The sequence below is a fragment of the Sinohyriopsis cumingii genome, chromosome 13, assembly GCF_028554795.1.
Source record: "Sinohyriopsis cumingii isolate HCF-2022 chromosome 13, ASM2855479v2, whole genome shotgun sequence".
In the NCBI taxonomy this organism is placed as follows: Eukaryota; Metazoa; Mollusca; class Bivalvia; order Unionida; family Unionidae; genus Sinohyriopsis; species Sinohyriopsis cumingii.
Window position 1 is genome coordinate 58,849,896 of NC_142973.1, and position 14,664 is coordinate 58,864,559.

The 14,664-nt window shown below is 32.9% G+C and overlaps 1 protein-coding gene across 1 annotated transcript in view; it reads left to right on the plus strand.

Annotated features, from left to right (window-relative positions):
* Nucleotides 1-14,664, plus strand: part of LOC149785657 (dynein axonemal assembly factor 3-like) — a 32,473-nt gene that overhangs the window by 2,948 nt on the left and 14,861 nt on the right. The window contains exons 3-9 of the mRNA XM_089931228.1: nucleotides 2,951-3,045; nucleotides 6,198-6,291; nucleotides 6,800-6,893; nucleotides 8,779-8,842; nucleotides 9,885-9,967; nucleotides 11,275-11,368; nucleotides 12,447-12,569. Coding sequence (XP_089787354.1) covers nucleotides 2,951-3,045; nucleotides 6,198-6,291; nucleotides 6,800-6,893; nucleotides 8,779-8,842; nucleotides 9,885-9,967; nucleotides 11,275-11,368; nucleotides 12,447-12,569 — 647 coding nt within the window. The remainder of the gene's footprint in view (nucleotides 1-2,950; nucleotides 3,046-6,197; nucleotides 6,292-6,799; nucleotides 6,894-8,778; nucleotides 8,843-9,884; nucleotides 9,968-11,274; nucleotides 11,369-12,446; nucleotides 12,570-14,664) is intronic.

Here is a 14,664-nt window from a genome sequence, read left to right on the forward strand (position 1 = left end):
GGTCACTATCAGTTGTTGCTTAGTATCTAGTAAATGAACTTGTCATTGCAGTAAAATGACATGCAAAGAACTATTAGTTTATTTTAATGAAGATATTAATTTTATGCCACTTTTTCAACTTCTTTAAAACTATCTGATTCTGTAAGTTACAAATTATGTTTAAGAATTATCTCACTAGAGTCAAGGGACACACTATCAGGTAAGTTGGGAGACCAAGTTGTGAAAATAATGTAAGCTTCTTTTGTATGATAAGTGAAGATAACTTGACCTGTGATTTTTTGTATATGTTTACTGAGTGATAGTAGTTTATAGCTTTTTAAATGTTCCCTTGACCCATGCAGGTAGATACAGTGTTGTATCACTAGATGAAATGTATTACAGTTGTTGCTGATGTTAATTTCAATTGCACTTACAAAACAAACTCTATCCATTTACAAGCATGTGTCTCAAATAGCTGATTGATCATTAAAACAGTGCTCATGTATGGAAAGTGCCAGTATCATCAACAGGAAATACATGGACATACTTCTAAATATGGTCATGCAAGGAAGTGACCATTTACATTATTGGTGGGTGGGTTGGGATTTTTTTTTAAAATACAAAAGTTTGGATAAAAAAACAATTGAAAACATTATTCTTGTTCAGATTTATTGTCAAAAAACTCTATATGTATCTGTTTTATTAGTTGAAAGAAATATATCTTAAGGTGAAAGAAAAACTATATAATGGCTCAAAAGAAAATTCCTTCCTCCCCCACTATTTAAATGGTTATTCCCTTACTTAAGGTTTACATGCTCTTCTTAATCATTACACCATGTATTTTGGCCATAGGGAAAAGATTTCACTTTTAGTTTTTGAATTAACCACTTAAACGTGTCATTGTAATGTTGAGGTTACTTATCTGACACTATGGTTTGAATAGATGATTACTATGGTGTGAAGATGTGTACATGTGCTGTGTGATACTTCCCATGTCAACTGTTCATGGCTTTTCTACTCAGGACAGAATCAAAATCAAGTACCATGAAAAATGTTCTGAAAAGAACTTAAATTTTGCCAACATGAGTATTGAAAGATGGGTCAAAAATGAAATGATTGTGACTTTGTCAAGCTTTAAGAAAGTGGAAATGAGAAAAAACATGAAAAATATAAAGTTTTGTTGTGATAGCTTACATGTGTTGTAGCACATTTAATGTCTATGTGAGTCACAAACCTTTGAAAGTTCTAAACATTCTGTGATGAAATTGAAGTGTAATGAAATTATGATGATCATTTTAATAACGAGTTTGTTTTATGTATGTTTATAAATCCATCTAGTCATTAGTGTATACACATCTCCATCCAGACATAAACTGTCCAGTATGAATACACTACACATGAATACACTACACATGAATACACTGCATATGAATACACTGCACATGAATACACTGCACATGAATATGATGCATTCATACATTTAAAAAATGGGTTTATAGTACACACAACACAGAATTTTCTGCTTGAAGTTAAGCATCTGTTAAAAGAAAATATGTATAAAAATAGATCAAGATAAATTAAGAGAACCCAAAGCGTGCACACACACACACACACACACACACACACATGTATTTGCATTTCTTGCTTTACTCCCAATTTTTCCTGCATTTCTTGCTTTGCTCCCAATTTTTCCTGGTTAGCTCTCACTTCTTATTTTGTCCAAATGGAGAAGTCACTTCTCCCTATAATTAAAGTCTAGCTTGATTCCTGTATGCTTCTGTTTGCTGATGCACTGGATCATGCAACACCAAAAAAGATTATTCGTGTAGGATTTTAATAATTTGTAAATTTGGACAATATCAGTGGTTTGTAATTCATTGAGACAGGCTTGTTATACTTATGAACTTCCTTGCTGGTGGACAAATTATGGCAATTGACAATTATATCAAACTATATATTTATTATCAGACATTTTATTTGAACTGTTTTGTGTACTGTACCTGTATGCTGGTTAGCTATACAGTTACTGTAGTTGTTCTCCTGTTACATCAGATAGGCCAGCCTAATGCATTGTCAGAGAATATAGTGGGCTGATTATCAAACCAGTGTATCCTCAGTTAATATTTGTCATATTTTGGTAAAATTAAGGGAGGGCTTATCACCTCATAAACATGGGACATGGCCATGGCACAGGTGCATTCTGTTGCTTGTCACATGACCAAAATTAGCCATGCTTGTCATTTTAACTATGATTATGTGATTGAGAAAAATGCTGCATAAATAGTCCCCATTACGTAGTTGACAAAAAATGCAGGCCTGAATAGTCCCCATTATGGGTACATGTTTGATAAAAATAAAGGCCTGAATAGTCCCCATTATGGGTACATGGTTGATAAAAATGCATACCGAAATGGTCTCCATACATGGTTGAGAGATATACAACCCAAAACACTAAAGAGTCTAATGTGCTGATTATCTGGAAATCAAGTAAAACATGTAGCTTGATTGTTAAAAAATCAAATGGAACAGCATTAATTACCTGCACACAACTTTAAAATGCTGATTCCTCCATAAAAAGTCCTTCACTGTTGGATGTACATCATTTAGAGCAACATTAAAATAATCACAAAATATTTTAGGGTAACATTTATTGCATTGTGTACTGTTTTGTATTATTTAAAATATATTAATCAGTATTAGAGTGCTGTTTGTTGCAGCCATCTGAATGATTATTACAGCCTTTAGTAGTATGTATTAACATGAATTGACAATAAACTATGGAAATATTTTTTAAAAATTCTCTTTTCTATTCATAGTTATTTTGTCTACGTGTTGATCCAGGTTGACTCTTTCCATTTTTGTCAGTTAATGTGTTGATCCTGGTTGACTGTTTCCTTTTTTGTCAGTTAATGTGTTGATCTTGGTTGACTATTTACTTTTTGTCAGTTGATGTATTACTTCTGTTTTTCAGATAAGCTGAATATTCTTCTAATTGGAGCTGGTGATCTGAGGCATATATTAACAACAGTATCAAGAGCTAAGCGACATCACAAAAAAAGGCTACATGTAAGCGGTGTATCTTTGTGATTATTAAAAACGTTCTTTATGTAACCAAATTATGATTTTTGTATAATGCTTGTGTAGCAGTTAGGTAGGTTTGTAGATAACAGAAACCCAAGAGGATCTGTTGAGACAGTTTGTATAGGTGGCTTTGTAGATGATAGAAATCCAAGAGGATCTGTTGGGACAGTTTGTACAGGTGGCTTTGTAGATGACAGAAATCCAAGAGGATATGGATGGACAGTTTGTATAGGTGGCTTTGTGGATGATGGAAACCCAAGAGGATCTGGAGGTACAGAGATTACAGAAACCCAAGAGGACCTGTTGGGACAGTATTTATAGGTAGTTTTGTAGATGATAGAAATCCAAGAGGATCTGGATGGACAATAAGACTAATGGATTCTTGATACACGAGTCAGTATTTCTACAAATTTTCTACTCCCATGCAGTACCAGAATGCCATCAGTAGTCAGTTACATTTTAAATCCAAACAGCTTAATATAGAATAGTGACTTGTCTTGTAAAATTACCATGGAATTTAGTAAACAACCTCGAGCAATTGAAAGTAGTCACTTGTGACACTTCAGTGAAGAACAAAAGGATTTTAATCATCCTTCAGAAAGAGCCAGAGTTTTTAAAAAGCTAATGAAATAGGTAACAGTAACAGTTATGAATAATTTTTGACAGGATACATCCATGGCATTGTTTGATTACATCAAAATATTGGAACAGGTTAAGTCAAAACATGGCATTAAGTAAAAACAAATGCCAGTAAGCTTTTCAATAATATAAGTTGCTTTTATATTATCAAGAGCAAAGTCATTTGTGTAGTTATGATTATCATTTTTGTGCACCTAAAAATTTAACTCTTTGATTTATGAAAACTGAAAACTGTGAAAGTTAGCTGTGGAAAGTTATCTCCCTTAGCCTGACCACCAGGTATAGTACATTTATCGTAAGATGGTGACCCTTTTTTTTTATGTATTTGCTAGTATTTATATCAGTTTTAAATTAATTTAAGGGAGTTTGTGTATACTGGAAAAACTAATGCATGAAGTTCATGACATCTTGATCAGATTCTATATTTATACATACGTGCATGATTAGTATTATTAATTTTTTTAGAGGCAAAAGTTTTTGATATTTCATAATTTTAGGTTATTGAATGTTTATTCAAAAGGTCTTGGCTGGAAAGAGATGTTGTCTGATTTAAACACTATACCTGTATTTATCAACTTTTGAATAAATTATTCATCTTCATTGTTCATGAATATTGTACATTTGGTTCAAGTGAGTATAACCAAACTAACACAGTTCTAGCTTTGGATACCTAAGCAGACTATAACTGCTTCCAGAATTGAAGAGTCATTCCTGTCTTAAACAATTTGCTTTTTGAGACCAGGTAAAATTTTCTTAATACAAGTGTTCCCAAATTTTAAATGGCTGGAAATGTTGCCTATTTGAAGTCATTTACAGAGATTATCATATTGCAAGTGATCAAATTTGTACTATGATAGATGCAGGTTTTCCCATCATGCCATATGAAAACTGATTATTTTAACATGATCAGTTGTTTTAACATGATCAGTTGTTTTAAATGACCTTATTAGTAAATACACTATGTAATGAGCATCTCTCAGTGACTGTCACTTTCTCTTGGTGCACTCCTGGATGCATTGGGCACTTCGTTTGTAAAATTTGCATGACAATACAAAATATGAGCTTCATGTAGGCCATTGTTTATTAATATTTGGATGGCAACATATCACCAAAAGGATATGCAGGTGCATGTCTTACATGTATATGCATGATCAGTGAGGTGTTTGCAGAGATTATGAGCAGCTATGAAATGACAACAGACCCATTTTGATATCTTCCTCTCCAGAGAGAGAGATACTGAAAGCGACAGTCCTGTCTCACCTCAAGAACAAGCTCAGGACAATGATGTCATATCCAGCATTGTGGACTGAAATTCTGAGAGGAACCTGAGTGGTGATGGTCCCTCCCTTTCCTTTGGGGTCATCTTCTCCTTCCCAAGATGTTGGCAGAGGAGGAATTTTTGGATGCCATATTCCAGGCAAGATGAATATAAATTTGGTGGATAGCCTGTCTAGAGAGGATCATATGATCATCATGGGTTGGTCTCCACATCAGTCGGTAGCAGAGGTGTCTTTCCAATGTGGAATTGACCCTTGGCAGACTTGTTCACTGCAAGGCTGAACAGCAGTTACTCCAATTTTCAAAATAATACTGCAGGTACTCCAGTAAATCAGGATCTCCAGTGCGTGGCTAATTTTGGTAGCTCCCCAGTGGCCCAAACAATTATGGTTCAGTGGCATAAATGACCTGTTGAATTACCCCTCCTTGGTTGATGTTATGAGAACTACCTTCTGGCTGTCTCACACTACCTTCTCTTCCTTGTGCTTTCAACCATTTGGTGCATCATAGGGAATGCATTTTTTGTTGGGCCCTGTAGTGTTGGTACATTATGTGGCTGACCTTCAACCAGCTTACTGTAGTGATCACTCCACCATCAGAGTATAATAGTTTTTTGTACCAGATTTATCAAGACCATCAGCCTTCCTCGTTACTGGTAAATTCAGCAAAGCAATAACACTAGGTGTTTTATTACTGCTATTAAAACCTAGGGGGTTTATTGGGGGGAGGGTAAAACTAATTTTAATTATGTAATACTTAACTTCTACTATTTCAAATATTCCTTCCTCCCATCCTCCTCTAATGTCCAGTACTTTTGGTACAAGTCAAAAGAGGATGGTTTTTCTTATGTTAACTGTGACTAAGGGGTCAGGTAGATATAATGTTTCTTTTTGATTCTGGCCCTTCAGTACTAATTGGAGGATGGAACAATTAGCTTGAATTGGGGACTAAGAGTCCTGGAAAAGTAAAGCAAGTCAAGAGCAGCAGGTAAGTATTACTATATTAATTTTTTTACCCTTCAGTAAAATATATTTTTATCATTTTGGTCAGTGTTCAAGTTATTACAATGTTATATAAAAAATTGTGCTGTAGTGCAGCATGTTTTTATGGGAAATAGCCATATCATGGAAACTACAAATATTTTAGCTCCATTGCACTACTTACTGTGATTCTTAAAGTGTAATGATTTATTGTATTATCAATGCATTGTGTAATTTCAGTTTTATATCCTAGAGAACAATATGGAACTATATGCCAGACACATGTTGTTCTTGGCTCTGGCTCTGGAGAAAAAGACAAGGATGGGACTTCAGGGTCAGTACATTAAGTAACACTTTTGCAGATTTTTTGATTGATAATAGCTTCTAATGTATTGTGAATTTTTATCTTACCATAGATGCAAAAATAGAACTCCCATGTATTTCTAATTGATATTGTTTTTGGTCTCCCATATTTAATTGTTGTTTGGTTTCTGACTGCTGAAGGACCTAAAAGCAATGAAATTCAATTAGACTATAGATTTTTGGTAACATGATATATGCTGAGAAAACATTAATTTAGAATGAGTATATAATACATTTTGGTAAATTTACTTGAAAATACATTTCTATACAGAATGATTATTATGATTTTCACATACAGACTGCTACTGTCATCAAATGATTCTGAAAAAAAATGCAGTATTCTGTAAATACCATGTTCCAGAAAATTTATTTACCATTTATATTGTTTTCTTAATAAAGCGAAGTAACTGCTCATGTGCAGTTGAAGTATATCATAGAGGTTTCACTGCTTGTATTTATTCCATGTTTCTTCTGTGCAGAGAAAACAGAATTGTTTCTAGAACTGTTTGGAAATGTGTTGGTCAGAAAGCAGTCAGAACAGTATGTAGAGAGGATGGCAAATGAATTTGTAAAGTAAGTATAATTTTATTATGGCCAGAGTGCCATATTATTTGAGTGATTTTGTCAAAAACGTACTTGATTAGGTAAACATAACACTTTTTGCCCCTCACTTCCCCCACTGCACTCATTTGTACCAAACATATATTTGGATTGATATCATGGGAAAATTGACCTTATTACCATCACACATATTAAAATTGTAACCAAATATTGAACAGCAGGGTGATCAAAATATTTCACAAAATACGAAATCTGGTCCCATTCCCCGAAGTCCACAATATATAGGACTTCATAACATATGAAATTCATTTCAGCAACAGCCAGAGTGTCAGACAAATTTATTTCAGCAACAACCAGAGTGTCAGACAAATTCATTTCAGCAACAACCAGTGTCGGACAAATTCATCTTCTGCAAAAACATTGTAATCTACATTTAACCTTGAACTCATTAACCACATTGTTTAAAGACTGAAACCAAGAGTTTCATAATGAAGACATGCCCAACCAAAATTAGCACAATCACATAAAAGATATTATATTTTATATTTGTAGTACTACAAGAAAACAATTATGCTTCTCCTCCAGTGATCTATGGTCATCACTTTGGCACATGTTGAAATATAATTTTCACTGGATAGGACAACATCAAATGGCTTCTGAACTCATTTTGAAATGTTCAGCATGCTGTTTTGTTACAGTGACTAACTTAATGATATTGTTTAAGGGTTACCGCTATGTGATATAAAGGTCATTGTCCAGCTATTAATGAACAGCAGTAGATATTGTAATGAGAACAAGACATTATATGCATCAGTTATTATATTTTCTTGGGGAGGAAAATAAAATTGAAGGGTTGATCAAATTTTCTCAGAGTAGATTCAAAATTATCAAAACAATTACCCTTTTGAAAATGAGATGGTCAAGCCTTTCTGCAGATTTAAATTTTGTCATTAATCCTTGTATTTCTTAATCATTCACCTGTTCATTATTTGATGCCACAGTTCCAAACGTACCCAAAAGTTAACACATATTTATGCTGTTCATATGAGATTATATCACAAATATATTTATCAAACAAAATATTGGTTATTTGGGATATCAAAACCTTATCTTTTTTCAGTCATTTGAAACATGATGTTTTCTCCTTGATTCAGGTGATTCTTGCATTTCTTAATCTCCAATATTACTATTTGATGACTCAGTTAAAAGCTCACCTGAAGTTAAGAAACATGTTTATCAACTGAGATTATATCAGACATATACTTACAAATACAATAATGGTCATTTGCTGTATCTGAATTAAACATCACCATTTTTTGAAGCTGTTTGAAACATGAATTTCTCTTCTTTATTCTTTTATTTCTTAATCTCATTTTATTATTCAATGCCTGAATTAAAAACTTATCTATATTTAATCACTATTTATAAATATACTTTGCAAATAACAAAAGGGTAATTAGATATATCGAAATCATACGTCAGTATATTTTCAAAACCATTTGAAACATACTTCTTGATTCAACTATACTAGAGCAAAATATGAGTTAAAAAGATAATAGAAAGATAAAAAAAGAAGAAAGCAATGCATTAATTGTAGATGATTTTAATATATTATTCTTTTTTGTGAAATATTATGCAATATTTTTGATCTTTTGGCAAACATAAAACTTCTCTGTGAATTATTTCTACAAAAATTCAAAGGATTTGATGAAAAATACATATATGTACCAACAAATATGATACATTTTACAGCTACATGGTCTAGGAGAAATTAGAGAGTATGCAAATTTTAAAGAATTACAGTAATGCTTTATTTTCCCAGCAAGACTGCTGAAGTCTTATTTTCTAACTTCTAATTATGAAGAAAAATCTAATTTACTGTTTATTATATTTTCAGAATGGTGACCAACTTTGATTACCTGGAACAGAAACTTCCAGTTCTAGACTTATCTCAGCTTAAAGTATATATTTTTAAATTAATTTGTTTCTTATTGTGCATTGCTTAAGATTTTCTTGTTGAGAACAACTGTTCTTGCTTATATAAAATTTTCATCTTGCACGAATGAAAATAAATGAACTCCTATCTTAAGTGACTTTTTTGCTGACATGACAAAGGAAACATAAATATTGTATAACTAGAAACATTTTACTAAATACATGTATATAGAGGATCTTTGCTTGTTCCCAGTGAATAACAGATATATTGTATGCCGTTGGTGAAATTACAAGTGTTTTTCACCCAAAAGTTGAAATATATCCATTATTAATTCAGAGCAAGCAAGTTTTCTTTTTATTTTATGCTCACATGTATTGGTTAGCAATATGTTTAACAGATTGAAATTGCAGATTTCTAACTGTGTCCAGTATGATAATGTCAGCAGTTTACAGTTTATGTTCTGATGTGTTCTGTGTATATTCACACAGATAATATCAGCTGTAATCTAATTCTCCTTCCTAATTGAGGGTAAACTAGCACTGAAAAATAAAGAAAAAAGTATATGTACATTGTGGGTTTTATACTTAGTTGTCTGCTTACTCCTAAACCAAGCAAGTGTCTAAAATTAGCTCAGATTTCTTGTTCATACTGTCATTGATGTCTATTGATGTGGCAGTGAAAAATATTTATGGTATTCCATTCCAGTGAATCAACAAAATTACTTGTCATGGAAAATTCTGTAATTCATGGTCTAATGAAAAAGTAACGGTATTTACATCTTTCTGTCTTTCAAGGTTTATTGATGTGTTTGTTGTGACATAAATATGTCTACCATTTAAGGTCAGCATGTAGATATTTCATAAAAATGGCTCTAAACTATAAGTAACTTGCAAGGAATTTATAAAAATATTACATTGCAAAGTGTAAGATGTCTGCAGTAGAATAACAAGATAAATTTATAAGTGGAAGTTGAAGGTTAAAGTATAATGACCTTCATAGTGCACATGCCATCCATGCCTGATTGCAAAAGTCATTTTTAAATGTTTTTCTTTTGTTATCTTAAACAGTTTAAGGAAAGAGACTTTCTTGAAGCTATATTTAAATTGTGGAGAAACCCAGAAGCACAAATCTTTGATGTCGCCAAAGCATGGTGAGTTTTGAAATTTATTTGTGTATACATTGTTACAGAAAGAAGATTTTGTTAAATCATCTCTTCTTTACTGTTCATTTGTCTCGTTCACGATATATTAATGCATTTTCAAAAACACATACATACATACATACATACATACATGCATACATACATACATACATACATACATACATACATACAATAGGCAGATACATTCAGACTGATAACCACAGTAAACTATAAAAATATAATTACTTATGTGATATTGTGAATTCAGTAATAAGTTTTTTAGGTTACTAATTTTAACTGATTTGTCGGTTGATAATAAACTCTAAATATAAAGACCCAATAAACAATTATTCCTCTTTAGAAACTGTTGGAACTCTTCTTCAAATCCACTAGCTTGCATGCAGATGAATGGTCATCTTTTTAAGTCATAAAAAATATCACCAAAGAAACTAAATGACATCACAGATATCCTTGATTGATATCATATGCGTTTATAAATCAGATAATGTACATTTACCATTGAAACTTACTGTATGTTGCCATCTTGGGACTAAACTTCCTGCAAATTTACAAGATGTTGCCATCTTGGGACTAAACTCCCTACAAATTTACAAGATGTTGCCATCTTGGGACTAAACTCCCTGCAAACTTACAAGATGTTGCCATCTTGGGACTAAACAGCCTTAAAGCTTAATAGATGATGCTATCTTGGGACCAAAGTCCCTGCAGACTTATTAGATGTTGCCCTCTTGGGATTAAACAACCTGCAAACTTACAAGATGTTGCCATCTTGGGACTAAACAGCCTTAAAGGTTAATAGATGATGCCATCTTGGGACTAAACTCCTTGCAAACGTGATAGATGTTGCCATCTTGGGACCAAATTCCCTGCAGACTTATTAGATGTTGCCCTCTTGGGATTAAACAACCTGCAAACTTACTAGATGTTGCCTTCTTGGGACTAAATGCTAGGTATAGGTATCAGGGGACTAAACTTCCTGCAAACTTACAGGATGTCCAGAAATGTAAGGCAAATTGTCCTCAATCATTTTTCATACCTGTTACACCCACAGATCTATATCTATTAGCATGACACAGGATTTAATAAGTGCAGCTCAGATGGAAAAGGATGAAAGCAAAATCATGTAAAAGTATTTACATTGCAGTCACAATGGGGCTGCAGATTTGCTGTTTATTACAATTTCCAACAAGCAGTATTTAAAATAAACAAGGGACATTCAGTTTGTAGGAAGGAGTAAAAGGCTAGAATTAGACTTAACAACATATTCTGTTACCATTGCCTTTCTGATTTTCCAGGGATCTACGTTTGCGGCAGTACCTGGGAGTGCGCTATGATAGCCGTCTCAATGTTTTTGATTGGGATCTTCAAATGAGACTTTACCAGAGAAATGTAATTTCTTATCTAACTTACAGATTTATTGTCAGTAAATCTTAATGCTTCCATCATTATTGCATAAAGGTTCACACTTTGATTACCATAAGTAATCTGTGAGGCCTATAGGTTTCTGGAATAAACTAAGCTTACATTTCTGCTGCAGCATGGAAAAATCCAAAATTACTATATTTTTATTACTTTTATAACATTTTATATCAATATGCTTGGATGATGCAAGTAATTGAAGGTAAAAAAGTTATGTTTATATTTTTTTAGCTGAATTCTAAATACTTGTTCAAGTATTTACAAAATCTTTGCGAGATGATGAAGATCTTTGCATGAAAAACTAAATGAAAAAATATTTTAAATTGTACAGATTGACTATGGCAAGTTAAGAACCAAACAATCTAATAGAATGAAAATTTAATTTAATTTGAAACTTTTAGTATAATGTCTTAGGCTGTAATGTCAGTCTAGGAAGTCGGTATAATGATTTATGGATATGAGCCCTATGAAGTCATACATATATTGGTAGATACTATTCAACTGAAACAAATCCATTTTGGCCAGTATTCCTTGATGTGTGTGGATTAGCTTTGACAAGTAGGAGGACTATTTCATCTGACAATTTTTATTTTAATTAGCTCATATTGCATGAGATTTTCTAATAAGTAATTTCAATATTTGTGATTTTATTCATATTTTGAAATAACATTTTGATACCAAAATCAAATAAAAAAGTCATTTGGTTAATCTTGTCAGTTTTGCTTGCTGTGACATTGATGAATAATAGTGAATAATAATGTTTATTAGCCATAATTTTAAATTATCTTTTGTGTAACATATTTGAATATAAATCTAAAACAAATCTTTTTATATTCATCAGAGTCTTTGTAATGTATTCATTTTGATACAAACGTCAGCATTTTGACTGAAGATTGACATGACTACATTTTATATTACAACAGGAGATACAAGCGTTGTCAATCAGAATAGTCATACATTTTGTTATGGTTTTTAAAGCAGACCAATTCATGTTATTACATTGTTAGAATTGTATCATATTGTAAATAATCTGGCATTTGAATTTCAGGCAGAAATTATCAGCACAAGGGAGTACAAACACTGGAGGAATGTGGGAAATGCTTTTGAGATCAGAGAAGGGACCTATGACACACCAAATAAAACAATGGCCTCAGGACTACTCTTTAAACATGTGAGTGTTGTGATTGTTTCCCCTTGTTGTGTTTATTAGATTTATCTACTGCTTTACGCTACTAAATCCTAATTTATTTTGTAGGGTTTGGCCATGAAGTTTTCTGATGTCTTCATTAAAAGGGGGTAAGAGAGGTCCAGTCACTTCTAAAAGTTTCAAATATGGGATTCTTATTTTTGTTGGTTAGGCACCTTTTTGTATGTAGTGTCATTTATTTGTAACAAAACATTATGTCTCCATAGATCATGCCAAAAATTATTTTTGAATAAGAAATCTTTTTGATATTTTATGTAACATATTCCCAGTAAGTAAAGATCTACTCTTTTACTTCAATTGACGCAAATAGTTTTTGGAAGTTAAAATCATTATCTTGTGTCATTGTTTCAGAGAAAGAATGTATCGGCTTCTTTATGAATTGAATTGTATGTGAAAAATTCACACAAATTGGTCATGTGATACTGATATTATATTGTCATACATTTACTGCACTTTTATCAGGTAGTTTATCCACCAAGTTTTCCATGTACTACATTGGTATAGAATTTATTTCATGACAAGGAACAGATTGACATCTGTTAGGGCCTAAAGATTGTAGTTTGGTGACAAAACTGTAACCTGTTAGGCCTCATGAGTGTGGTTTGGTAACACATTATAACCTTTATTAGGGTCTCAAGAGTGTGGTTTGGTAACACATTATAACGGTAACCTTTATTAGGGTCTCAAGAGTGTGGTTTGGTAACACATTATAACGGTAACCTTTATTAGGGTCTCAAGAGTGTGGTTTAGTAACACATTATAACCTTTATTAGGGTCTCAGGAGTTTGGTTTGGTAACACATTATAACGGTAACCTTTATTAGGGTCTCAAGAGTGTTGTTTAGTAACACATTATAACCTTTATTAGGGTCTCAAGAGTGTGGTTTGGTAACACATTATAACGGTAACCTTTATTAGGGTCTCAAGAGTGTGGTTTAGTAACACATTATAACCTTTATTAGGGTCTCAGGAGTGTGGTTTGGTAACACATTATAACCTTTATTAGGGTCTCAAGAGTGTGGTTTAGTAACACATTATAACCTTTATTAGGGTCTCAAGAGTGTGGTTTAGTAACACATTATAACCTTTATTAGGGTCTCAAGAGTGTGGTTTAGTAACACATTATAACCTTTATTAGGGTCTCAAGAGTGTGGTTTGGTAACACATTATAACCTTTATTAGGGTCTCAAGAGTGTGGTTTAGTAACACATTATAACCTTTATTAGGGTCTCAAGAGTGTGGTTTGGTAACACATTATAACCTTTATTAGGGTCTCAAGAGTGTGGTTTAGTAACACATTATAACCTTTATTAGGGTCTCAAGAGTGTGGTTTGGTAACACATTATAACCTTTATTAGGGTCTCAAGAGTGTGGTTTAGTAACACATTATAACCTTTATTAGGGTCTCAAGAGTGTGGTTTGGTAACACATTATAACCTTTATTAGGGTCTCAAGAGTGTGGTTTGGTAACACATTATAACCTTTATTAGGGTCTCAAGAGTGTGGTTTAGTAACACATTATAACCTTTATTAGGGTCTCAAGAGTGTGGTTTGGTAACACATTATAACGGTAACCTTTATTAGGGTCTCAAGAGTGTGGTTTGGTAACACATTATAACGGTAACCTTTATTAGGGTCTCAAGAGTGTGGTTTAGTAACACATTATAACCTTTATTAGGGTCTCAAGAGTGTGGTTTGGTAACACATTATAACCTTTATTAGGGTCTCAAGAGTGTGGTTTGGTAACACATTATAACCTTTATTAGGGTCTCAAGAGTGTGGTTTGGTAACTCTTGGTGACCTCCTGCACCTGATGCGGACACTCTAACCACTTGGCCACCAGAGCAGTCAGTTCAAGAGTAATCCCCCAAGTCAACTATTCCATACTAGTGCCTACATAGCGGACTAAACACATAGGGTGGATGTATAATGTACCATTCATGGCACTCTTGTTAGCATTTGAAAAAGCTTTTTATCAGTATGCAAGTCCACATCTGCCCACTTAGCCTGTAAAGCAGATTTACACCCCTGGACTTACAAAAGGAGAAAAACAGTAATAT